This window comes from Amblyraja radiata, chromosome 8 (genome assembly GCF_010909765.2).
Source record: "Amblyraja radiata isolate CabotCenter1 chromosome 8, sAmbRad1.1.pri, whole genome shotgun sequence".
NCBI lineage: Eukaryota > Metazoa > Chordata > Chondrichthyes > Rajiformes > Rajidae > Amblyraja > Amblyraja radiata.
The window spans coordinates 8,053,425-8,080,056 of record NC_045963.1 but is presented as its reverse complement, the minus strand read 5'-3'; the positions used below and the strand labels follow the sequence as shown (position 1 = coordinate 8,080,056).

The 26,632-nt window shown below is 45.0% G+C and overlaps 1 protein-coding gene across 1 annotated transcript; it reads right to left on the bottom strand.

Moving 5' to 3' along the window:
* Positions 1–26,632, bottom strand: fam161a (FAM161 centrosomal protein A). Its single transcript, XM_033025132.1, has 6 exons — positions 26,319–26,632; positions 20,467–20,702; positions 16,698–17,849; positions 6,267–6,366; positions 1,391–1,548; positions 1–646 (listed from the first exon to the last, which is right to left on the bottom strand). The coding sequence occupies exons 1-6, from the start codon at positions 26,478–26,480 to the stop codon at positions 538–540; spliced, it is 1,917 nt and encodes a 638-aa protein (XP_032881023.1). The 5' UTR covers positions 26,481–26,632; the 3' UTR covers positions 1–537.

Genomic DNA, 26,632 nt, shown 5'->3' with positions numbered 1-26,632 from the left:
AAAAAAAACTTTAATCACCGATAAGTCGTGAAATATCGCATCAAATCTTAAGTGAAGCTGATCACTGCTTAGAGGGGACAAATGTGAGAGAATATGTTAAAAATATATTGTTACCGCGTAGCGTTTTAGCGAAAATATAAAGACACACACATATACACACATACATACAAGATGAGAGTTTTAAAGTTAAAGAGATTATTGGATAATATTCTGCATAAATTACATTCCATGCAAGCACTAGCAAAGTATTAGCAAGCATCTACATCGGCTGCAAAAAAATATTGCCGGCATTAACATCAGTATCACAAGACAAACTTGCCAGACATGATTAAAGCCCCTTAAATTCAGTATTAAAAATAGATCTGTTTTATCATCAAATTAAATAATCTATCATTAATTCTACAATTTGCCTCTTTGATCATATCAAATCATAAAAATAGTACCCATTGGGATAAAATGTAATTCTGTTTTTTTAAATCTTAATTTATGTAGTTAGTCATTCATGTCAAATTCTTCAATCTTCTTGCCATTTTACAATCACTCAGCTTCAGATTCTTGGTCTTCATTTTCTTCGACTCCCCTTGATTCCTTATCTTCAATATCTTCTTGGAAGTCAAAGTCAAGTCCATCAGTTTCCACTTGAGAACTAGAGAAACAAGTTTAAGACCTATGAAATTAGTCTCCACCGTTCCATTCTTAGTACCGATAGCCAAAGCCTTTACAAATGAACAAAACTGAATTATAGTCACAAGACATCAATCTCAGAAAAATATGTTGTTGAATGTGCTACAGATTATCTGTTTTTCACCTGATAAGGAATCATATTATATTTACCAAAATAGGTCTGTTGGATTCCAAAGCTTACATAATTTAGCCCACTGAAAGTAACAAATATTTTGCTGATCTTACTCAACAGTAAATTGTTACTTAGATCACGTGCATGGCCAACAAAACTTAAAATGCTTTGTCATACACCAATAATTGATCTCCGTATACCAAAATTATATACAAAAAATTAATTTAAAAAATGTTAAATCCACAATATTCATTACAGTTCACTCAAAAATCTTATTTGCTATTTAATCCAATGTTGTTTTGTGGAATAAGAAAAATGATCCAATCTAAAACTGCAATATTTCTTTAGGAAGGGATGGAATTTTAATGATGTTACACATTAATTCACCAGTAAGTTTAACTTTGGATGGTTTCCACTGCACTTATTTAAGAATACAAACATACAATTTTTTATTTACAAATTTAAAGGCAAACTGTGGAATCCCAGTTTAATAATTTAATAAAGCAATTCCAAATTCATAATACCCCACCAATTATTGAGCCACAACAAGAAGGCATCTTAGAAGTAGGTCATAAACCTCAAAACTAAAATTACCTTTCTTCATATATACTGCTTACATCTTCATTTTCCACAGACTCTCTACCACTTGACTGTAAAACTGAGTGATTTTGCCAGGAAACAAATTCCTTCTTAAATCTTCGTTCGTTTTGTGCTGCTGTACGGTATCGCTCTGCTGGTCTTTCATCATTTCTCTGCATATAATAACAGTTAACGGTTCAGATCTTTAATGAATTATTGCAAATTTAATGACAATTGCAAATTCACACCAAGGACAATACACAGTGCCCTCCATAATGTTTGGGACAAAGACCATTTATTTATTTGCTTCTGTACTCCACAATTTGAGATTTGTAAATTTGCAATATAACTTTCTTCAAAATTAATCATTCATTCATTCCTTTTAGTTTATAAATAACATAGCAAAATAGCATGCCTATAACACAAATAAAAATAATGCACAAATCTTTAACCCAATGAAACACTGGCTTTGGATCTTGCTGCCAAATGAAAGCAAATTTAAGACTTCTAATCATAAACTTTCTTTTTAAAACTGCCAAAATAAAAATGAGAATAAATGTAGCATAAGATCCAAAACTCAATTAACTAGATGTGAGGGCTGCAATTAGAATGTGATGGGGAAAGCAAATGTCTTTTAAATAGAAAGGAGTTTAGTTTAATGTTTTATTTGAGGTATGCCTTTAGGCTTTTTTAGACAATTTAGAAAAAAAGTTCCAAACCAGCGTTTCTTTTGGGTAAATGTGTTTTTTTTTTAAATTTGGGTTAAAGGCATGTTATATCACATTGAAGAGACGGCCAAGAAGGCAGGCTAATGCCTCTACTTTCTTAGGAGACTGTGGAAATTCAGCATGCCTCCAATGATTCTTACAATCTTCTACTGATGCACCATAGAAAGCATACTGTTGGTTGCATCACAGCTTGGTTTGGGAACACTCTGCCCAAGACAGCAAGAAATTGCAATGGGTTGTGGATGTAGCGCAGTACATCACACAGACCAGACGCCCACCATTAACTCCATCTGTACTTTACGATGCCTTGGGAAAGTAGCCAACCTACAGGGCCTGTCCCACTTTCACGACCTAATTCACGACCTCTGCCGAGTTTGCCCTAGACTCATACTCGCAGCATGGTCGTCACGAGGTCGTAGGTAGGTCGTGATGCTAGTCGTAGGTACTCGTGGCGTCAAGTAGGTCAGGGCGTTTCTCTAGCCTGATGAAAAATGTCCACGAGTAAAAAAGATTGTGAAAGTGGGACAGGCCCTTAATAATCAGTCTTGCCCCACCCTGGTCATTCCTTCTTCTCCCTGCTCCAGTCGGGCACAAGATACAGAAGCTTGAAAGAGTGCACCGCCAGACTCAGGAACAGCTTCTTCCCCCCCCATTACCATAAGCTGGGGTACAGTCTGATTCACTACTACCCCATTGCTGCACTTGGACTTTGATTTATGGGACTGGCATGCTACAAATGCTGAAAAATATATTCTGCTCTCTGTATTTTACCCTTGCTCTTCCTATTATACTTGAGTTTGGCTTGACTGTAATGATCTGATCTGATAATATAATATGGATAACATGCAAAACAAAGCTTTTCGCTGTACCTTCACTGAACTCCTCACACTTGCCGCATCCCTCTCCCCACGTCTGCTGCTACTTGGTGACTTAAATATTCATATGGACTCCCCCACCTGCAAGCTCGCATCTGAATTCGCCTTTTTACTTGACAACTTCTCTCTCACTCAGCACGTCACCTTTCCCACCCATGACAAAGGTCACATCCTTGACCTGGTCTGCTCCACAAATCAACCGGTACTCGACCTCCATCCATGCCTCTTCCCCCTCTCTGATCATAAGCTTATACGGTTCACCATCCCTTCTCCGACACCTCGCCCCCGCTTCCTCCGAGAAATCACCTTCCGTAATCTAAAATCCATTGATCCCCACCATCTCTCTGACCTGCTCTCCGCCACTCTCCCCCTGGACTCAACCCATATCTCACCTGATGATCTCACAAACCATCTCAACTCCACCTTGTCTACCTCCCTTAACACTCTGGCCCCCCTCAAAACAAGAACCGTAACTTTCAACACATCTTCACCCTGGTACACACCTGCACTTCGTAAGCTGAAACAGACTGGTCGCCGACTTGAACGACTCACAAAGAAATCATCTCTCACAGTCCACCATGAAGCTTACAAACTCCACCTCACTGCCTACAAAGATGCCCTCATTGCTGCAAAATCTGCCTACCTCTCCTCCATATTCACCGACCCCTGCCTAAACCACAGAACCCTCTTCTCCACAGTGGGCAACCTCCTCAAGCCTCGAGCCAACACTCTCCCTACCTCTACTCCGGATCTCTGCAACTCATTCCTCCACTTTTTCGCTGATAAAATCAGCACCATCTATCAATCTTTATCCCCTGTACCCGACTCCCCAGCATCTACTCCACCACCTACCAAGGCCCCTCCTTTCAACATCTCCACTGACCTCCTTACCCCTCCTCCACACTGCTTCCTCTCCCAGTTTGACCTGGTCACCCCTACTGAAATCTCCAAACTCATCAGCTCTTCCAAACCCACTACCTGCTCCCTCGACCCTCTCCCCACTCCCCTGCTGAAGTCCTGCCTCCCCGTTCTCTGCCCCTACCTCACTAATCTCTTCAACTCCTCATTGTCCCAAGGAATTGTCCCCTCCGCTTTCAAAACTGCTGCTGTCACACCAATCTTAAAGAAACCTGGTCTTGATCCCTCCTCTCTCATTAACTACCGCCCAATCTCAAACCTCCCCTTTCTTTCAAAAACCCTGGAGCGTATCGTTGCGTCACAACTTCATTCCCACCTCCTTGCGTATAACCTACTTGAACCCCTCCAATCTGGCTTTCGCCCCCTCCATAGCACAGAAACTGCTCTCCTCCAAAGTCCTCAACGACCTCCTCACCTCTGCTGACACTGGTTCCCTCAACATCCTCATCCTCCTCGACCTGAGCGCAGCCTTTGATACAGTGAACCATAACATCCTGCTCACCAGACTCAAAGACCTCGGCATTGAAGGTTCTGCACTCAGCTGGCTCCGTTCCTACCTTTCCCACAGATCCCACTTCATCTCTCTCCATAACCACACCTCTGCTACAGTCACTCAAGGCGTTCCCCAAGGCTCCGTACTCGGCCCCCTCCTCTTCATCATCTACATCCTCCCCCTTGGTCAGATACTCCGCCACTTCAACCTGGACTTCCACTGTTACGCCGATGACACCCAGATCTACCTCGGCACCAAATCCCCCCACAACCCCCCCCCCCTCTCCCATATCAACTCCTGTTTGTCAGCTATAAAAACCTGGATGCAACATAACTTCCTCAAACTCAACAGCGATAAGACAGAATTCCTCCTCATAGGCTCCAAATCCACACTCAGCAAAATCAATAACCCCACTCTCACCATCGACGGCACCACTGTCTCCCCATCTCCCCAGGCCCGCAACCTTGGCGTGATCTTTGATTCCACCCTCTCCCTTGAGCCTCACATCCGCCATGTCATTAAAACCTCCTTCTTTCACCTCCGCAACATCGCCAAACTCAGACCCTCTCTCACACCTCCCGCTGCTGAAAGACTCATCCATGCCTTCATCTCCTCCCGACTGGACTACTGCAACTCACTTCTCCTTGGCATCAGCTCCACCTACATCAACCGACTCCAACTGGTCCAGAACGCAGCCGCCCGACTCATCACCCACACCAAATCCTGGCATCACATCACTCCAGTCCTCAAACAACTTCACTGGCTTCCCATCTCCCACCGGATCACCTACAAAATCCTGGTCCTCACCTACAAAGCCCTCCACCATCTGGCCCCCCCATATCTCACTGACCTCCTCTCCCCCTACCAACCCTCACGGTCCCTCAGATCCACATCAGCCGGTCTCCTCTCCATCCACAAGTCCAACCTCCGCAGTTTTGGGGACAGAGCCTTCTCCAGGGCAGCTCCCAGGCTCTGGAACTCCCTCCCCCAACTGATCCGCAATTCCGTGTCCCTCACCATCTTCCAGTCCCGCCTCAAGACCCATCTCTTCACCTCTGCCTATCCTTAGCCCCACGTCCCCCTCCCTTTTCATCTGTGCTTGAATTGCCTCATATTGTGTTTTGAATTGAATTCTGTCTTTAATTTGTGTACTAGTCATGTCTCTACTATTTATTTAATTCCCCTTACATGTTTTTCCTCTACTTGCTAAATTTTTGTAAGGTGTCCTTGAGACTCTTGAAAGGCGCCCATAAATAAAATTTATTATTATTATCTTGGCACACACGTGAGAATAATAAACATACACCTGAACCTATTTACTACATCTTTACATCCGCCCCATAGCAGGAGCGTCCACGTCGCGGGGCTGGAAACTGGAAGTATCCTGAGCTAATTCTGCTACCACCATCATCTATTGCGACAAGCGATGGCTCCCACTGATTGTCGCCAGAAGCTTGCGTCCTTTTCAGGACGGACGATGACAGCGAGGCCAACATTTGTAACAAGATGGACACGAAAAGAAGAAGACTGGTTTTTAATCCCTCTGAAAGACCCCAGAGTTATTTAAAAATGATTAACCGATTTTATAGCTGACCAAGCTGAGAAGGGGCTTTTCCAGTACAAAGATTTTAAGGAAGCTTTTGGGGATGTGGTTTCCACAGTTTGCTATTGGAGATCCTGCTGCTGTTCAAGCTATGTCAATGGTGTACGGGATACTTGGGGCCTGCAACACTAGCTTCAACGCATCAACAATTTCCAGTCTAATATGATTCACACTTACACTTTCAAGATATGCAAGTCCTGAAAATTAACCAGAGAAAATGTTAGAATATATAACATGCAATCCTTAAGCTGTACAAAATATGTTAAGAGCTTACCTGTGCCAGTACTTCTAGGAGAAAGGGCCTCCTGTTTACTCTTTCCTGCATCTCATCGTGCTCTAAAAAATTGTTTGTTGTCCTTTTTCTTTGGTGATTTCTGGTCAGACACAATGGGGCAAATTTGCAAAATCCCCCAAAAAGATGCAGGCATTGAAACATTATTAATCTGTAACCAATGACTGAAATACAAGACAACAAATCTGTGCTTCTCGTACACTTGCATAATTTTTGAGTTATTCTTTGTTACAAACATCAGTAGAAAGTCATTAGTATCAACATGGATTTGGAACCACCTCTCTGCCTGGGGAGGCATTAATGCAAAATCAACTGCCATCATCAATCGGCCAGTGTAGCCACAGCCACTGGCAGAGATGTCTGTTCATTTGTCAAGACCTCAAGACCACAACATCAAGTTTGTGGTTCGCTGATCTGAATTAAACCTGCTGTCCAGTGTATGTCAGAGGTACATCAACATAAAGAAGATCTCGAAGCACTAGAGCAGGACCATAAATCCTCTAAATCCACTGGCAGGCCAGCCAAACAAACCATTGTCTGTTTTCTAACAGGCCAATATCCCCAGTATTAGTCAGTTCCACAGTTTCAAACAATGTATCCCTCTTGGGCTCACACCGCTAGCCAACAACCGGCTTATCAGGGAACCTCTAGAGTCTGAAGACCCGAAACGTCACCCATTCTTTCTCTCTAGAGACGCTGACTGTCCCGCTGAGTTACTCCAACATTTTGTGTCTATCTTCGGTGTAAATCAGTATCTGTAGTTACTTCCTACACATTATCAGGTGACCTCCTGAGGCCAGCCCCGATTTGTCCTTATTTTATTCCTTTCATTTCCAGCTCCCCCCACCCCCACCCACTCACTTAGTCTTAAGAAGGTTCCTAATCCAAAATGTCACCTATCCATTTTCTCCAGATATGCTGCCTGACTCGCTGAGTTGCTCCAGCATTTGGTGGGGGGGTATGGGGGTAGGGGGGGTGTGGGGGTAGAGGGGGTGTGGGGGGGTCGGGGTTTGTGAGGGTAGGGGGGGGTGTGGGGGTGGGGGGGGGCGGGGGTAGGGGGAGTGGGGGAAGGAGGTTGGGGGAAGGGATCAGGGAGGGGCGGTGGGGGAAGGGGGGTGTGTGGGTGAAGGCTGAAAGGGGGGGTGGCTGAAGGGGGGGTGGCTGAAGGGGAGGGGGTGACTGAAGGGGGGGGGGTGGCTGAAGGGGAGGGGGGTGGCTGAAGGGGGGGGGGTGGCTGAAGGGAGGGGGGTGGCTGAAGGGGGGGTGGCTGAAGGGGGGGTGGCTGAAGGGGAGGGGGGTGGCTGAAGGGGGGGGGTGGCTGAAGGGGGGGGGGGTGGCTGAAGGGGAGGGGGGTGGCTGAAGGGGGGGGGGGTGGCTGAAGGGGGGGGTGGCTGAAGGGGGGGTGGCTGAAGGGGAGGGGGTGGCTGAAGGGGGGGTGGCTGAAGGGGGGTGGCTGAAGGGGGTGGCTGAAGGGGGGTGGCTGAAGGGGGGGTGGCTGAAGGGGGGGTGGCTGAAGGGGTGGTGGGGGAAGGGGTGGTGTGGGAAGGGGCGTGTGGGAAGGGGCCTGTGGGAAGGGGGGATGGTCACATCAGACGCACCTCGCACTCCGCTCACCCCGCACTTTCGGCCTCACGCAGCAGGTCCCGGTCCCACTCCGACTTCACTCAGAGGCTTCCGGTTCAACTTAACACTACCCGCACGCTGCTCACAGACTCAGCACTGCCTCCGGGGTTTTATTCTCCATGGGTGCCGGAAGGACGTTACCTTCATGGTGACTGACAGGCGAGAAGACCAATCTGCTGATCTCACGGTTTTTTAAACTTTCATAACGTTTCTACCATTTCACCGATCGGAACAAAACTTGGTGCGCTTGGAGAAGAGAACGGTGAGTAAGGTAGTGAAAAAATCCTAGCGATATAGGTTACCATTTTTGCGATTTTTTTTTTTTTTAAACGCAAACCGGAAGTGGTCAAGATGAGAGTTTTAGTAATAGTATAGATAGATGGCGGACAAAGGATCAGTGCACTGATCATCTTCTGACACTGTACTGAACTTTAACCCAGAAAAATGTGTAGGAAGAAACTGGTTTAAACGGATATAGACACAAAATGACTGAAGAAGGGTCTCGACCGGAAACACCACCCATTCCTTCTTTCCAGAGATTCTGCCTGTCCTGTTCAGTTACTCCAGCATTTTGTGTTTATTAACCCAGAAAATGCAGACTGGAGCCCCAGGTGGTTCCGGTTGGAGGCCGCTCCACGGTGCTAGGCCCCAACGACAACGGAGACCCGACAGAGAAAAGGTCAGGTCCTCCGTACAGGGAAAAGATTTTTAAAGTTTCCCCACCCCCCGACCCCCCCCACCCCCCCCCACACATACCCAGTTAAAAAAAAGACTATAAACTACACTCAAACAAGACAAAAAATAAAACGACAGACAGACTGCAGAGGCCGCTGCGACGTGAGACGCGCCGCCCACCCACCCATATGGAGGCGAGGACCAGGGGAATTCTATCTTTGTTTCTTCTGGATGAGGCAGAAATAGAGCAGTACTGCACGACGCAATGGCGCAGTGGTAGAGCTGCTGCCTTACAGCGCCAGAAACACGGATTTGATCCTGACTACTGATGCTGACCATACAGAGCATGTATGTTCTCCCTGTGACCGTGTGGGTTTTCTCTAGGTGCTCCGGTTTCCTCCCACATTCCAAAGACATGCAGGTTTGTAGGTTAACTGGCTTCTCTAAATTGTCCCTTGTGTGTTGGATAGAACTAGTTTAAGGGTGATTGTTGGTCGGCGTGGATTCGTTAAGCCAAAGAGCTTGTTTCCACGCTAAACTAAACTCTAAACTAGATACAGAGGAGACATGGGTGAGGACTCCATCCATAACAGCAGGAGGACACTACGTTTACCGAAGAAAAAGGACCTTTTGGATGTCCAAAGGTGGAAAGCCTCCTCTTGAGAGCAGATTTTATAAAACATAGAGTGTAAGGGATGGCATCCTTGCAAGACCCAGGGTGTGAGGAGTAGTCAACGTAACTGTGTCACTCAGTCGACATTCATACATAATCTGTCACCTGTGGTGAGAAACAGAGAAATCAAGAAACGGGAGAGAGGTATCAGAGATAGTCCAAGTGAATTTGAGGGCACGGTACACTCACCTCCCATCCCCGTATCTACCATTTTTATTTTACCCTTCCCCCATACTTTCCCTGTCACCTTCTATCCATATTCCTTCCTCCGGCTTTACATTTTACCTCTTTTATTATTATCTGACGCCCTTTTGTCTTCTTTTTACCTTTATCCTTTGTCAATTACTCCATCCATCTGCAATCAAAGCCCCTCACCTTCATCTGCCTATCATGTGCCCTGTTATGTCCATCCCCACCTCTAGTTTATTGCTTTCTTCCCACTACTCCTTTCAGTCTGATAAAGGGTCCTGACCCAAAACATTGTATGTCCATTCCAGTACTTTGGACCTCCACAGGTTGTGTCTGACCCTGACCCAGCACTTTTGTTTTTTTACTCAGCACTTTCAGGGGTGAGATTATACAGATTACAAGATTAGTTTAAAAAAAAATCCAACGTTTTTATTAATTACTTGAATTTAAATTTCCCAGCTTTATGGAATTTGAACATTTATTTTATTAATGGCCCTAATGGCAACTAATCCATTGATTTAAGAAGTGGATTATTTCCTGGGATAATCTAAATATTATTTAGTTCACATCAAACAGACAGACACGTACATCGCAATGATAAGGCACATTGCAGGAATGCATGAATTGCATCAATATGCCTGCAAAGAGCCCGAGTAGTAAGACAAAAACAAGGAGCTGCAGTTGCTGCTTAACAAAAAAAACAGCAAGGTCCTGACCCGAAACGTCACCTCTCTGTGTTCTCCAGAGATGCTCCATGACTTGCTAAATTACTCCAGCACTTTATGGGATTTTGTTTGAGTAATAAGGCAGATGAACCGACAGCACACAGGAATATAGGATTGTTGCTATTAGAGAGGTGTTTGAAAGAAGGGGTGGACTGTCAACTCAACAGGGTATATATAGAATCTTCAGATATGATGGGGAAAGGGTGTAAAAAGGGAATTTGCATTTCAATGTTAATTAAAGAGTCTATTACTGTAATAGTAAGGCAGAATGTGTAGCAAATAGAATATGAGTTTACCTTAGAAACAAAATGGGAGAAGGTGGATTAAAAAAAAAAATCATGTTGTGGGAGTTAAACAGGCTTCTTAAAAGTAAATGAAAATGAAATTGGCCAGTCACAGAGAAACAATACAACTACAACCATCAAGTCTCACAGAAGTCCAGTCAACAGTTCCAAATGGAATATTACTCCAATGCCTGGATAAAAATTGCCCGATTAGAGTCAATGGTTCTTTCAAAACTTCAGACTGGCTATCATAAACCAGCAAACATGGAAGGTTTACTAAACAACAATACTGCTGCACTGTTACTGTTCTTCATAACTGGACTCAGGACCTAGTTTTGCCTAAATTTCCCCACACTAAGCTGGAGAAAGAAAAATTAGATCACTCTCTGTTCAGAGGCCAGTTCAGATCTAAATTGATTATCCCAGTGGAGGCACAAGGAACATTCGATGCTGGAATTTTAAGCAAAACACAAGTGCGAGTGGAACTCAGTAAATCAGGCAGCATCTGTGGAAGGAATGGATAAATTGTGTTTTGGATCAGGACCCTTCTTCAGACCAAATCAGAGTCACAACCCAAAAGGTACTCTATTCATTCCCTCCACAGATGCCTGACTCGCTGAGTTCCTCCTGCAGTTTGCGTTTTATTGAATACTCAATGAAGATACTAGACCTTCAACTTTAATAGATTGTAGCATACCCGGAGTTGTCTGTTAAAGAACGAGGCAGATCCGAAGTTTGTCCAAAGATACTGTTCTTTATTGCTACGTTAATTCTCCTCACTCACCACCCCATGTGCGTGCGCGATTAATACCTTAAATACTCCCCAGGGGCACCCATGACCACACCTTGACACCCTACCTCTCGTCACCGGGACACGTGACCCCCCCCCCCCCCCCAGAACCGGAGGCACAATAACGGACGGGTAGCCAAACGAGGTGGCCGGACCTCGTACATAAGTCCCCACGCAAAAGTTTATTTTCTAGTAAGGACGAACTAGGTGGGACCCTCGACGGCGAGGCTGGGCCACCTCGACTGACTCACTCAGGTCCAATTGGGCCGGCTTCAAACGAGCCACCGACACGGTCTCCCGCCGACCCCCCAATGTCCAATTCATAAGTCATGGGTCCGTGCCGTAGCACCCGAAAAGGACCTTCGTAAAGGCGCTGTAAGGGCGACCTGTGGGCGTCGCGGCGGAGGGAGTCCTTACTGACAGTCTGCAAGAGCCGGCGGCACATGAGATGGAGCGACACCATGCCGAGACATTGGGACAGGAGACAGGGCGCCGACCCTCTCCCGCAGTCAGACCAACATGGATGATGGCGACTCCTGGGGGCCGCCAGCGGTTGGGATAAACTCCCCGGGCACGGTCAGTGGAACGCCGTAAACCAACTCGGCTGATGAAGCCTGCAAGTCCTCCTTAAAGGCGGTGCGGATCCCTAGCAGGATCCACGGCAACTCGTCCATTCAACCAGGACCGGTGAGTCGAGCCTTGAAAGCGTCCTTCAGCCATCGGTGGAAACGTTCCACCAACCCATTCGACTGGGGTGATAGGCCGTTGAGTGGTGGATCTGAGCCCCAACAGGCGTGCCATTGCAGACCACAGCTCGGACGTGAATTGGGCACCCCGGTCGGACGAGATGTCCAGCGGTACCCCGAAATGGGCAACCCAATAGGCCACCAGGGCACGCGCGCAGGACAGGGCCCAGGTGTCAAAAAACGGGATGGCCTCCAGCCACCGGGTGAAACGGTTCACCACCGTAAGCAAGTGTGAATGCCACCGGACAGAAGCAGCGGCCCCACGATATTCATGTGGATGTGGTCGAAACATCGGCGAGGCTCTGCAAAATCTTGAACTCGTGGACCAAACCATGAATGGTGTTGAAAACCCGACGATGCCAGGCCGCCGGAACAATAGGCCGCGGCTGCCCCATGGAGACGTCACACAGGACGGTGATGCCAGCGGAACCCAAAGGCACGTCCTCGAGCACCAGCCCTGTGATGGCAGTTCGGTACACCCTCATCTCCTCGTCCGCTAGCGGCGCCGCCACAGCGGAGTAATCGATTCGCATGGACACGTCGAGAATGGCCATAACAGCCGGGCGGGGCAAGGGGTCCGCGACCAGGTTATTTTTCCCGGCGATGTGGCGGATGTCTGTCGTGAACTTGGAGATAGCGGTGAGCTGGCGCTGATGCCGAGTGGATCAAGGGTCGGCAACCTTGGCGAAGGCGAAAGTGAAGGGCTTATAGTCAGTAAATGCAACAAAGTCCAGGCCCTCCAGGAAATAACGGAAATGCCTAACTCCCAGGTATAAAGCGAGCAGCTCCCGGTCGAAGTGCTATATTTATGCTCCACCGGGTTGAGTTGGCGGCTGAAAAAGGCGAGAGGCCACCAGTGACCGTCAACAAACTGTTCCAACACACCACCAACCGCAGAGTCTGAGGCATCCACAGTTAGTGCTGTAGGGGCATCGACCCGCGGATGTACCAGCATCATCGCCCGAGCCAACGCCTCTTTCGCCCCCTCGAAGGCCGTCACGGCGACGTCAATCCACTTCACGTCCCGCTGCTTGCCCGACAACAGGTGAAATAGAGGCCGCAGTATTCTCCTCGCCGCCAAACACTTATCCGGGTTTATTACCAACCCGACTTTGTACAGGAGCTGGCACAACAACCGGAGATGGGCGCAAACGACTCGCCACCAGGATGTCGTCCAGATAAATGAAGACAAAATCAAGCCCTTACCCCACAGTGTCCATCAGGCGTTGGAATGCCTGTGCGGCATACTTAAGGCCGAAGGGCATATGCACAAATTCGAAGAGCCCGAAGCTCTGACTGGTGATGATAGCTGTTTTGGCACATCCTCCACTCGCACGGGATCTGGTTGTACTTCCTGACCAGGTCAATTTTGGAGAAGAATTTAGCTACAGCTAGATGGACAGAGAAGTCCTGAATGTGTTGGACAGGGTACCGGTCTGCAATCGTGGCGTTATTCAGGCGGCGGTAGTCGCCACAAGGCCTCCAGCCCCCAGAGTCCTTGGGCACCATGTGCAAAGGGGAGGCCCATGGGCTGTTTGATCGTCAAACAATTCCCATTACTTCCATCTTTTGAAACTCCGCATTCGCAAGCTGGAGTTTGTCAGGGGCCAGCCTGCGGGCGCGAAGCGGCGGCCCCGAAGTCAGAATGTGATGATGTACTCCATGCTTCGGGTTGATCAAGTTGATTTGAGGGGTCAGGATAGCCTTGGTACACTGCCAAAATTTGTGCGTAGATATTGTCCACCGCCGCCACCGGGTTGCGAACTGGCACAGCAGACGCAGCAGGGCACTAGGAGATTGCTACGAGCGTCGAAGCATGGACAAGGCGCTGTCCCCTCACGTCCACTAGCAGAGATTGCACCCAAAAAAATCTGCACCCAACAATGGCTGGGACACGTCTGAAAATGGCCAGGAAAAATGGCAAGCGCCAACTATCAAAGGTATGGTGCAGACCTCATACATCTGTATGGGGCCACCATTCGCAGCAGTCAACAAGGGCCCCCCGCTTACCGGCACGGGGGTCCATCCCAGACGGGGTCACCACGCTGACCACGGCCCCCATATCGACCAAAGATCTTTGGCCCAAGTGCCAGTCCCAGGCGTAAAGGCGATGAATCTTGCCGACCGCTGCGGTGATTACTGGCGGCCGGCCTCAGTGTTTCCCAGAAACGCACAGAGTGGACGGCATTGGCGGGCCGCCGAGCCCCAACGCTGGTGGTATAAGCACCATTCCCCTTTAAGGACTTCCCCTTTAAGGGCAGGCTCCAGATGCTCCGCGGAGCCCCTGGTGGGCGTGGTTCTAGGCCGCTGCGCCTTCCTGGGCATTGTGGACACCCAATCCAGCACGCCCACTTCCTGCCGCCTGGCCAGCCACAGTTCGTCGGCATGCTCCCCTAGAGCCCGAGGGTTTTCGAAACTTACCCCTGCGTGGAGTGGGCGGATGTTGGCTGGAAGCTGTTGCAGGTAGGCATATTCAAAAAGCATGCAATGCTGGTGGCTGTCCATAAGCGAGAGCATCTCGCTCATTAGGGCAGATAGTTTCCGGTCACCGAGCCTGCCCATGTTGAAAATGTGGGCCGCTCGCTCCATCCAACTGAGGCCGAAGGTACGGAGCAGCAGAGCCTTCAGGCCACCATATTTATCCTGCACATAGGGATTTATCCACCCGGCCTTTTCCTGGTCGAGCATGCCGACCACATAATGGTATCGGGTCTCGTCGTTCATTACCCCGCGAATGAAGAATTGTTACTCGGCCTGCTGAAACCATACCTGCGGCTGGGCGGTACAGAAGGTCGGCAGCTTCAGGGCGACGGCGCTGAATTGGGCCTGGTCGGCGGCGGCGATGGAGAGTTGGGCGCTGGCGGGACGCATTTTTTCTGCCAGAATTTTTATTCTGGACGTCGGGGTCACCAAATGTAGCGGACGCGGAATTGTCCGTTAAAGAATGAGGCAGACACGAGGTTTGCCCAAAAATACTGTTCTTTATTGTTAGGCTAATTCTCCTCATTGCCCAACCCCGTGCGTGCACAATTAACACCTGATACACAGAGTGGAAGGGCCAGTTTAAATTTGCATTTGATCTCTCAGTATTACGTCCATTTATCAGAATGGGTTCTCAAATCAGAGCAAGTAAAAATGTAAATGATTAAATAACTTTTCTTTTAATACTTTCCAACACACCAATATAATGAATGTAAGTTTAAAAAACGAAATCATATTTTAGTTTTTTATGACTATTAGATTGAAAATTCATTTGCAACAAAAGGCCTTGATGACTTTTAGACAGCAAGCAGTCTAAAACCCATCAGGGCATTTCTTGGTTGGGGCTTCAAGATATGCCACCTGAGGTCTGGCTGTCACCTACAGCCTGCTCCACTTTATTTCACAGGAGGTCTCTTACATATGGAGGGGCTTCCTTGACTCCCTCACTGTGTCAGGTTTAAATTAGTGCAAGAAGGTGGACACCACTGGTGGCAAATGTGGGCAGTGAGCCAGATCCCGTATGATCTGCCCAACAGTAATTCCAATAAGATGGGAAGCAAGAAAATTGTAGAGTAATGCTGAATCAACTAGCTTGATGCAAGTCAAAATCCTTTGCACATTTTCTATTACACAGGGACTCGTTAGGATACAAATGACTAATTTTTGGTAATATTATATTATGCAAACTACCTCATATATTTTTAAAACAATTTTCAAACTAGAAGTAATAATATGTTTCATGTTATTCTTTAATCACTGAATACTGTATATAACCCATTAATTTAATTATGGTAATGTTAGCATGATTCTACAATTAAATTAAATTACCACCGGGTGGCGCCTCGCCAACAGTCTGTCAGTCTTTTCGTTTTTTTGGTTATTTTTGTGTGTTTTAAAAGTATGTGTTAATGTTCCCTGGTTTTTTTATGTGGGGGGTGGGGGAGGGGCCTGGGGAAAACTTTTTTCAATCTCTTACCTTGCCAGAGATGCGATTGTTTTCCGGATCGTATCTCCGGTCGCTCTGCGGCCTAACATCATGGAGCTGGCGGCCTTGCTCGAGACTGACTTTGAGCCCCACCGCGGGGCCGTGGACTTACCATCAGAGCCTGCGATCCCTTGCCTGGGATCGACGCTCCAAACAGATTTCATCATCGAGGAGCTCGCAGTCTCGGGTAGAGATTGATGTCGGGAAGCTCCAACGTCGCAGGAGGTTCGACTAGCCCCGACCCGGGGTCCGATAGCCCGGCACGGGGAAGCTGAGATCCCCCCCCCGATGCGAGAGCTTGATCGCCCTGACGTGGAGGGCTCGACCTCCAGCCACGGGAGCCAAGATCGTCCCGTCAATGGAAGGCTCAAGGCCCCCGACCGCGTGAGAACAAAGAAGTGAAGAGATTGAACTTTTTTTTGCCTTCCATCACAGTGAGGAATGTGGAGGAGTCACTGTGGTGGATGTTCATGTTAATATGTATTTTGTGTGTCTTGTTGCTTTTCATTGGTATGAATGTATGGTAAATCAACTTCTTCGTATGTTGCAAAACATATTTGGCTAATTATGATAACAAGTGTATGTAGAATGATCTAATATTAGTTACCATAGAAAAAAAGATAATTCTGATTTATGGACCATTCTCAGGAATGGATTCCATACGTACAAATGATTACAGAAGTGCACCCCTTGTTGGAAACATTGTGGTAATATTTTCAGTTAAGTGTGCATAAATCTTACCTGACAGCTTCTTTCTTCTTTGAAGCTTCAGTACTCTTTATAATTTCCAAGTCCAAAGATCTCGATGGAGGTAAAGTAATGATAATATGTGATTTTGACTGTTTTCTGCAAGGCCATTCTTGCAACCGAGTTTCATCTGCTGTTGTGTCATTCATAACGTTGTTTTTTGAAAAAACATGCGAAGTATGCAGTTGGAAGGGTTCACATACAGTTGCCAACTTTAATTTCTTTTTCATGAGTTGTCTCTGAGATTTTCTGTGCAAAATCTGAAAATCTGGAACTTTGGCATTATTCTGGGGTTTGAATTTCAGTTTTTTATCTGGCTCACATACCTTTTTTCTTCTTTTCAAAACAGCATTATTAAGCATACTTTGTGGAAGGGATGCACTGTTTAACATTTCTTGAGCTCTCACTTTCATCCTTATTGTTCTGTAGAGCTCCTCCTCTTCAATCCTATCAATGATCTTTTGATCATGAAGATATTTGGGGACAGGTTTTGCTTTAAATGTCTTTGTTTTCTTTACTGAAGATGCAAGGTCGATTATTTGCATGTTTTGAATTTCTTTCTTCTTTTCCTCCCTCTCAATAAAAGCAAATGGTTTTTGCATTGCCAGTAAAATCTCTTTGGTCCTTGCCTTAATAAACTTCCTCCTTTCCTCATTCCGTTCCATTATTTCTTCCATTAATGGGATATAGGTGTGGGCGGGTGCAGGGTTAGCACGGAATAGTTTTTGGCATTCTGCTTCTTCCTCTAATTGTTTTCTTAGCGTATAATTCTCTATTTCCATTTCCGATCTAGACTTGATCTTTTGCTGCTTCTTTTCATCGTCTCTGAGGGTCATTTGGAAAGGTTCTGGTATTGTTATCTTTGGTGACCAGTGTTTGTGCTCCTTTTTAATTATTTTTGTTCTTTGCAAATTAGAACTTCCACGCTTTTCTGGCTTTTCACATGTGGCATACATCTCCAAAGAAAATCCATCCCACATTCCCCGAATTCGATCTCTTCCATGGAATATAAAATTTTCCTCATCTGCTTTCAGATCTTCAGTGGACAATTCCGATAGGTTTAAGGAAACAATACTGTCCACCTCCGTAGACAAATGAGAAAGATGGTCATCATTTTTCTTATCTGAACTCGGTTTGCAGGTTGTACTATAAAAATGTACAAAGCAAAATTATTTTACTTCATTATATTATGGCATATTTATTAAAATGGCTTGCATAACATATTCATATAAGATAACTTCTCAAAACTTAAGCACTGGGAAGTAGATGATGCAGAAAAATAGGATAATTTAGTAGATTACTTTCAGTCAAAGGGTCTTCAAGGTAGAAATCATTTTAGAATAGCAATTTATATAAAGTGCACCCTGAGATAAGGATAAGAGGGGGGAGGGGGAGGGGGGAGGGGGAGGGGGAGGGGGAGGGGGAGGGGGGGAGAGAGAGAGAGAGAGAGAGCGCCTTTTTAATTCAACCCAAACAACCATTTGCAGGCAGTGCTTTTTTACTTCAAACTAACTATATTTTCATTTTCAAACCAAATTAAGGGTAATCACAGTGCTGTAGACATTTGTTCAGTGTCATTCAGAGCTCAGAGTGACAGAGACTAATTGACAGAGCTCCAGCTTGCAGAGACTAATTGAGGCACACCACTTCCTGGTTTTATAGTCCCTTCCCCTGCCTCCAGCGGGGGCAGCAGAGAGAATGGGGAATTTTGTAAAAACATTAATATCTCTGTCATTTTTCATCAACAGGAAAAATCCTCGGCACACATACGGCGGAGGGGGGCTCTGAGCAAGGTGGCCAAGAATGACGGCCGTAGGTGGCGGCGTTCTCTCGGAAATCGCAGCACAGATGGCCAAAACCGGTCAAGAACAGACTTTTAGTAATATACTAGACCAACTGCAGACCCGTCGGGTATGTTCCCCCAACGTGCGGTTGTGGGGGGGGGGGGGGGGAGGCGGCATGCAGCGTCACACACTAACTACCCCCCCCCCCCCGCACTCACACTAATGGAGGGGAGGAGGGGAGAGAGAAATATAGATAGATAGATAAATAAGGATGGAATACTCAGCAGTGGAGTGACCAATCTGGATTCATTGGTAAATGTATCAACAATTTACATATGAAAGGTAAAACCTTCATTATCTCCATTAATAATCTAAATTATTAATATGCAAATTATAAACGGAAGAGTACCAAGAAAAAGGGAAAAAATGTGCGCGTAATGGAGAAATGTTTACAACCATCTAATGAGAGGTATGAAGAGGAAAGAACATAATTGAGCGAATACTGTAAGGTACAAAAAGATTCGCAAATTGGGCCACAGATCATTATAATTACATCTGAATTTGTTGAGGAAAAAAACCCATTAGTGGATCTCAAACAGGAGTGATGCAACGTGCTTCAGTGACACTATCACATTTAGGGGACAGCTCTACCATGGATATTAAGGCAGAGGGATCGATAGTTCTTAAAAAGTGATAGGTTGAATTTTAACTAAAAACAAGGAACTGCAGATACTAGTTTACAAAAAAAGACATAAAGTGCTGGAGTAACTCATCAGGTGAGGCAGCACACTGACTGGTTTGAAGATGGGTCCTGACCCAAAACGGCACTTATCCATGGTCTCCAGAGATGCTGCCTGACCTGCTGAGTTACTCCAGTGTGTTTTTTAGCTTGAGTTTAACAAGGCGAACCAATAGATTGCATTATTAACAAGGAGGAAGACCAGAAGAAGTGGTATACGGAGGCTGATTGCAAGGTGATCAGATAGCACTTAGCAAATCTGTGCAAAGGCTGAGAAAGACCAATGTAGTACAATGAAGGGAGATTCAAGGAGACAGAAGAAGCAAATTCCAACCCAGTAAATGGCCTTGATTTCAAAATAAAGTCTACGAACACTTCAGATATGCAAGGAAGAATAAGGGGGGGGGGGGGGACGGGGACGTGGTAGTCTATATAAAACTAGAAATCTTTGTGTGTCAGGAACGGGGTACTGATTGGGGATGATCAGCCATGATCACATTGAATGGCGGTGCTGGCTCAAAGGGCCAAATGGCCTACTCCTGCACCTATTGTCTATCCTTGTTCAGCTGTTGAATTGCAAATGAGCTCTCAGAATTTGAAACTATAGGATTTCATTTAGCTGTTGTGGCTTTCCAGTAATGGGCTTGTTCGCATTCAGGATCTTGTGGTGAGATAGAACTGAGGCTATCAATTACATGCTGATGTCAGTGCACTGAAGGTAAAGTTGAGAGTTCAAGAAGTCCCTGCTAAAATGTCCCTTCATGACATTTCCCTTCTAAAATGTCCCTTCATAACTTTGCTACTAGGCATATGAAAGTGGTTGTCAGGCTCTGTGCAATCAAGTAGATAAATTAATGAGCAGAGGCATTGTCCAGGAAGAACAGTGACATACCAGCAAGGCAGTGAATGAGCAGAATATAATGATTGTACAGATAGCAGATTAGAAAAAGAAAATGAAAGACAGTGACTGGGAAATGCTGAGAAGCTGGAAGTAAAGTAGGAGGATAAACAGAGTACAAAAATAAGAACTCTGCTCCACGAGTCAACCAACAGAGATCGATATTCAGTTCAAAACTGTTTTGATTTATAACAGGCATTTTCTTTTTGCCTTAAACTTCAGAGTGCGTAATTAATTTTTACCACCACTAAAAGAACCATGCATTTCTTATTTGTCTTTTGTATTATGGTAGATAGCAAGATCAATTTTGTTTCCTTTTGAACATGTGGCCAATGTGCCTACCTGAAGCATACTGGAGTTTCACAGGGATCCTTTGAAGCAATGATCTCACTTCTGACATGCAGTTTACTCTCATACAAATTCTCTAGTTGTGCCATAGCATGAACATGTGCATTTTTCAGATTCTCTATTTGCTTATAGTAATCTTCATTGGACTTGCCACACAAATTGCTGGAGATCAAGGAATCTTCACTGTCCACATGATAAACGTTTTCTTCTGGATCAAAATAATTTTCATTCTTAAAAACAGAAAATTGGTTGTTTTTTCCTGTTTGTCACAATTTACTATTGTCATGTCAACAAAATACTACACTGCCACTACTATGTTATTGTTAGATGAGGAGGGGCAAGAGTATATTTAAAAGAAAACAAACAAAAGATAGCACGTAATATTCCAGAAAATCCAAAGCCAAACAAGCCACACCAGCCAACAAATTACAAACATTCAACCTAAAATGCAGTGAATATTTATTTTCTTCTGCAAAAATTGCATTAAAATAATTCTCAAATTAGTTAAATCATTCAAAATTAAAATATTCTAAATCGAAGGAAGAATATAAATTTAATGAGTCATTCAATGAGTCAGTAAACAGTCCAAGTCCTACACTGGAGGTCAGTGTATGACAATCTAGCCTAATGTTCTTCATAGGAGTATACAACAGGATCTCAATAGTCATTGGGAGACAGAGAAACAGATATGTAGACAGATTACTGAAAGATACAAAAGCAACAGAGTTGTTGTGGTGGGTGACATTAACTTCTCCAAAATTGACAAGGACTTGGTGCAAAAGAGAATCAAGTCAAGGGTGTTTTATTGTCAAATGTCCCAAAACAGAACAGTTAAATTCTTACTTGTAGCAGCAATTTGTGAGGTGTATCCAAGAGTTTTATAAAACCGTTTATGGATAGTCCAACTCGAGGAGGGACGAAACTGGACCTTGTGTTGGGAAAAGATCCTGGCCAAGGATAGTGATCACAACTATCCCTAATCAAAACATTCTTAATACTTATGTAGTTAATAATATCTTTTATATCTTTTATTTATTTAAAAAAATTTTTTATTGCAATGACAATAAAAAATAAGAAATGCATGGTTCTTTTAGTGGTGGTAAAAATATATTATTAACTACATAAGTATTAAGAATGTTTTGATTAGGGATAAGTCTGGACCTGATGAGGAGATACTAAATTGGAGCAACAAGTTGGAGTTACAATGTACAGGTGCACAACTTTTTATCCGGAGTTCCGGAAACCGAAAAGCTCCGAAAATCGGACATTTTTTCCAGGATGTCGTCTGCACACCAAAGCTCGCGTTTGGCGCCAAACTTGACCCGAAACGACCCACGGTCAACCCAGGTCTGTACTACTGTAGCGGCTGCCTCCTTCCCGGAGACCGGGGAGACACTTAAACATCTGTAAATCATTGCTTAAATGTTAGTCAGTTAGTTTGGAGGGCTTTTATGTGAAGAAGGGGGGGGGGGGGTGAAGGGGGAAACTTTAATTCTTAGTCCCCTACCTGGTCGGAGAGGCGGGGAGCGGGCAATGCCTTACCGGGTTGCCGTGCAGTAAGCTCCGGAGCGCTGTGGCCGCCGACTCCCAACATCGCGGAGCTGGGGCTGCGGGCGTCCGGCCGCAGACGGCGCTGGATCTGGAGCGCCGCGCAGCCAGGGGTAGAGTTGCCGGAGTCGGAGCTCCAACCGGCACCGCCCGCGGCCGGACGCCCGCAGTCCCCAGCTCCGCGACGTTGGGAGTCGGCGGCCACAGCGCTCCGGAGCTTACTGCACGGCAACCCGGTAAGGCATTGCCCGCTCCCCGCCTCTCCGACCAGGTAGGGGACTAAGAATTAAAGTTTCCCCCTTCACCCCCCCCACCACATAAAATCCCTCCAAACTAACTGACTAACATTTAAGCAATGATTTACAATGATTCCGCGGTCTCCGGGGAGGAGGCAGCCGCTCCAGACTTTTCAAGTCGCCCGCGCTACCTACCTAATCTACGCTAAAAATCTTCCATTCGGAAATCCAAAAAATTCCGAAATCCGAGAAGTGTCTGGTCCCAAGGCTTTTGGATAAAAGGTTGTGCACCTGTATTAGGCAGGTGCTAGGGAGAATAAATTGGATCTATTTGTTTGTTGGGTAAATTAGCATCTGACATTTCGGGCATACCCTACGGAGACTGTGTGTAGTGACACACCTATTGTTATATTTAGAGACCACAAAAAACCTGAGAGGCAGTGAATTGGGATTATGGATCAGCCATAACAGCCTCACAACAGGGTATCGGTGCAGACCATCTCTAGATGGCTCAGACAGGTTTTGGGAGCTGCAGGGGTGGATACTGACACTTTCAAATCTCATTCCACCAGGGCTGCAGCAACATCGGCAGCAAGAGATATGGAAGTGGTTTAAAGGCCAGTTGATCAAAGTTCAGGATCTGCAGAGTCCAATAAGGAGGAGGAATAATGATGGCATGGTACGGGAACCTTAGATGACCAAAGAGGTTATAAATTTGGTCAAAAAGCGCATGTAAGATTTAAGAAGATTAAATCAGACAGGGCCTTTGAGGGAAAATAAAGCAAGTAGGAAAGAACTCAAGCACGAATTTACAAGGGCCAAAAAATAGCTTTGGCAAGTCGTATAAAGAAAATAGCAAGGATTTTTATAACTACATTAAAAATAAAATGGTAACCAGGGAGAAGATGGGACTACTCAAGGATAAAGGAGAGAATGTGTACTTGGAATCAGAGGATATAGTTGAGGTACTAAACAAGTACTTTGCATCTGTATTCACCAAGGAGAAGGACATGGGGGACAGTGAGATCAATGTGCAAAACGAGAAGGGTCCCGACACGAAAAACCAACCATCCGATTTCTCCAGAGATGCTGCCTGATCCACTGCGTTACTCCAGCATTTTTTGTTCATTTTACCAACATGCAATGACAGTCTCAAATTTAGAAGGTGGTGATGTGGGGGATCTTAAAGAGCATTGCGATGAATAAATTCCCAGGGCCTAATGTGATCTATCCCAGGTTATTAATAGGGGCAAGAGAGGAGAATGCAGGAGCTTTAATGTAGATCTTTGGATCATCAAAGTTCCTCATGATAGGCAGATCTAGAAGATTAAGATGCATGGGATTCACAGTGACTTGGTTGCATGGATTCAGAACTGTTTTACTAATAGAAGACAAAGTGTTGTGATGGAAGAACTTTATTCAGGCATGATGACTGACCAGTGGAGTTCTGCTGAAACCTGTGCTGGGACCTCTGATATATACACACAAATGACGAACATAAATGTCGAAGGATTGGTTAGTAACTTTACACATGACACCAAGGTTGCTAGAGTTACGGACTATGAGGAAAGCTATCAAAACATACACTGGCATATAGATGAGTTGCAGAAATGGGTGGAGAAATGGGAGATAGAGTTTAATCATAGCAAGTGTATAGTGTTACACGTTGGGGGGGTCAAATGTATGGGGAAAGTATAATCAATGGCAAGACCCTTAACAGCATTAATGTGCAGAGGGATCTTGGGGTCCAAATTCATAGCTCCCTGAAAGTGGCAACACAAGTAGATAGAGTGTCAAAAAAGGTGTATGCTGTGCTTGCGTTGTTTGTTCAGGGCAGTGAGTATTAGATTCAGGAAATCATGATGCAGCTTCATAGGACTTTGCTTAGCCTACATATATGGTGTATTGTGTACAGTCTGGTCACTCCAAGGATGTGGAAGCTTTGGAGAGGATGCAGAAGAGGTTTACCAGAATGCTACCTGGATTCAAGGGTATTAGTTATAAGGAGAGGTTAGACAAAAAACTTGAATTAAGCCTGGTGTGTCATAGGCTGGATGGAGACCTGATAGAAGTATATAAAATTATGAGGGGTATAGATAGGGTAGACATAGAACATTTATCACTGAGTGAAATGTTAAAGAATAGAGGGTTATAGCTTTAAGGTGAAAGGGACAATGTTTAAAGGAGATGTAGGGGATTTTTGTTACCCACATAATGTGATGGATGCCTGGAATATGCTGCCAATGGTGGTGGTGGAGGCAGATTTAATCATGCTATTTAAGAGGCTTTCAGAAAGGGTACATGGATATGCAGTAGATGGTGGGGTATTGATTGTATGCAGGCAGATGAGATTAGTTACACTGACATGTTCGGTACAGACATTGTAGGTAGAAGGGCTTGTACCTGTGCTTTACTTTTCTATGTTCTCAGATGTTTTCTAGGCTCGATTGACATTGTCAATTAATAACAGGTTACTTAAAATGGCTTGGACTCACAGATTGTTTTCTACTTAATAAGTAATTGTTTCCCCTATTCAGTTATGTTTGTACTTAAACAATACCTATTTTCTTAAAGCCAAGATAAATTTACAATAAATGTTATCTAGTTAATGCCAAGAATTGCCGTAAAAACATCATGACAATTCGAACTCCATTTTCATTAAAAAGTAGTTAGAATAAATCACCATTATATAGGTATGTTGCAAAGCCTACCTGAAGCGTCGCTGAAAATCTGTCGCTGCGGGTGTGTGCGATTTTGGCGCCGTTTAGAGGGGGGCGGGTTTAAAACGCGATTTTCTCTAGGCTGTTCCAATCGAAGATGTTCAGGCTAGTAAATTATTAACGAAAAATCGCTGAAAGACCCCGTCGCAAAAGCTATTATTAGTTTTAAAGGCCTTGAATAATAGTTATAGTAGTTTAAAAATCAATCTCTAAACCCGCGACCACCAGCAACCGCAGGGTCTCATAAAGCAGACAACTGAAGGTAGGCTGTATATTTTTACATTAAAAAGGGCTTCTTAAGATCCCTTTATACAAAGTTTAATATTGCGAGTAGCTCATTTTGGGCCTATTATATCCCGCAGTATTTTTCTGGGCATTTGGGGCACAAATCTAGCGCAATGTGAACGTTCTAAACCAGCGCGTTCCACAGGGACCCACTGGAAAGCTGATTTAAATTGGGCATTTATTTACAGCAATTGAGCACTGAATTCCTTCCATTTGGCCTATAAATTAATGTAAATGAGATTTAAAAATCATGTTTTATTGTGAATTATTTGTGAATATTATTTGGACATTTAGGCTATTTAAAAATGTTAATCATTTATTAAGAAATGGATAGATGTTTAGATCTAGTAATTGAAGTCTGAAATTAGCTACAATTAGGTAACTAACTAATTATATGCTTTAATTTCAGGTCATCCAAGTAAGATTATTTTATATTTGTTTCAGAATGCTTCAATCTATGATAACTGAAAATTTCATTCAGTTCTCTTAATTTTTAAGAAAGTTGTGGGCTTTTGACTGTTCACAATCACAGCTTTTTTGTTATGTCCATAGAAAATCAATAGGGAACAAGATGCTCATTTCCGATTATGAAAATGGCCATAACTTTTTAAATACTTGAGATATGAAAGTGAATTAGGTGTCAAATTAAACTTATTTTTATGCTTTATCTGATGGGATAAATTGCAGACTTGATTTTTAAAATCTCAAAATTTTATAGATATAATTCCATGACCTTAACAACGACTAAACTCGCAATAAGGATCAAAATTCTAAAAGGAGAAATTTCCATTGTCAAAAAAACATAACACTTAAAGAACCGTGCATAAAAATCTGTTGACATGTAATCTGTTGACATGCCAAAACCCAACAGGGCATTACGAATTAGGCCATTTCAACGCGTTGTTTTAAACGTTAGCGGACAAATACACATCTCTTCGATCAACAACCTCGTTAGCAAATAGGTTTTTTTTATGGGGGAAAATTGTGCCGCTTGCAGAATAGTGACCGTTCCTCGCCCATGTCCCGCCCTGAACTGCCCCCCGCACTCGGCCTCTACCTGCACGCCGGCCGTTCGGCGTCCGGCCATGGCCTCCTCTCTGCCGTGAAAGGTACTGGGTATTCTGGTCTGCGGGCTCACAGGAGTCTTGAAGCAGGAAGAGACGAGAGCAGAGTCTCCATGCGGATTGCAACTCCTCATCGCGGTGCCACCGTCCGCCATTGCCAGCAAAGGCCGTCGACCAGCGCTTAGCAACCGCCGCCAGCGCCCAGTAAAGGCCAGCGCTTAGCAACCGCCGCCAGCGCCCAGTAAAGGCCAGCGCTTAGCAACCGCCGCCAGCGCCCAGTAAAGGCCAGCGCTTAGCAACCGCCGCC

Excerpts from the sequence above, each read along its gene's own strand:
- fam161a (XM_033025132.1), bottom strand. The coding sequence starts at position 26,480 with ATGGCGGACGGTGGCACCGCGATGAGGAGTTGCAATCCGCATGGAGAC. Across the intron at positions 6,367-16,697 it reads AAGAAGAAAGAAGCTGTCAG|AAATCACCAAAGAAAAAGGA; the intron begins GTAAGATTTATG and ends GTGTCTGACCAG. Across the intron at positions 1,549-6,266 it reads TCCTAGAAGTACTGGCACAG|AGAAATGATGAAAGACCAGC; the intron begins GTAAGCTCTTAA and ends TATTATATGCAG.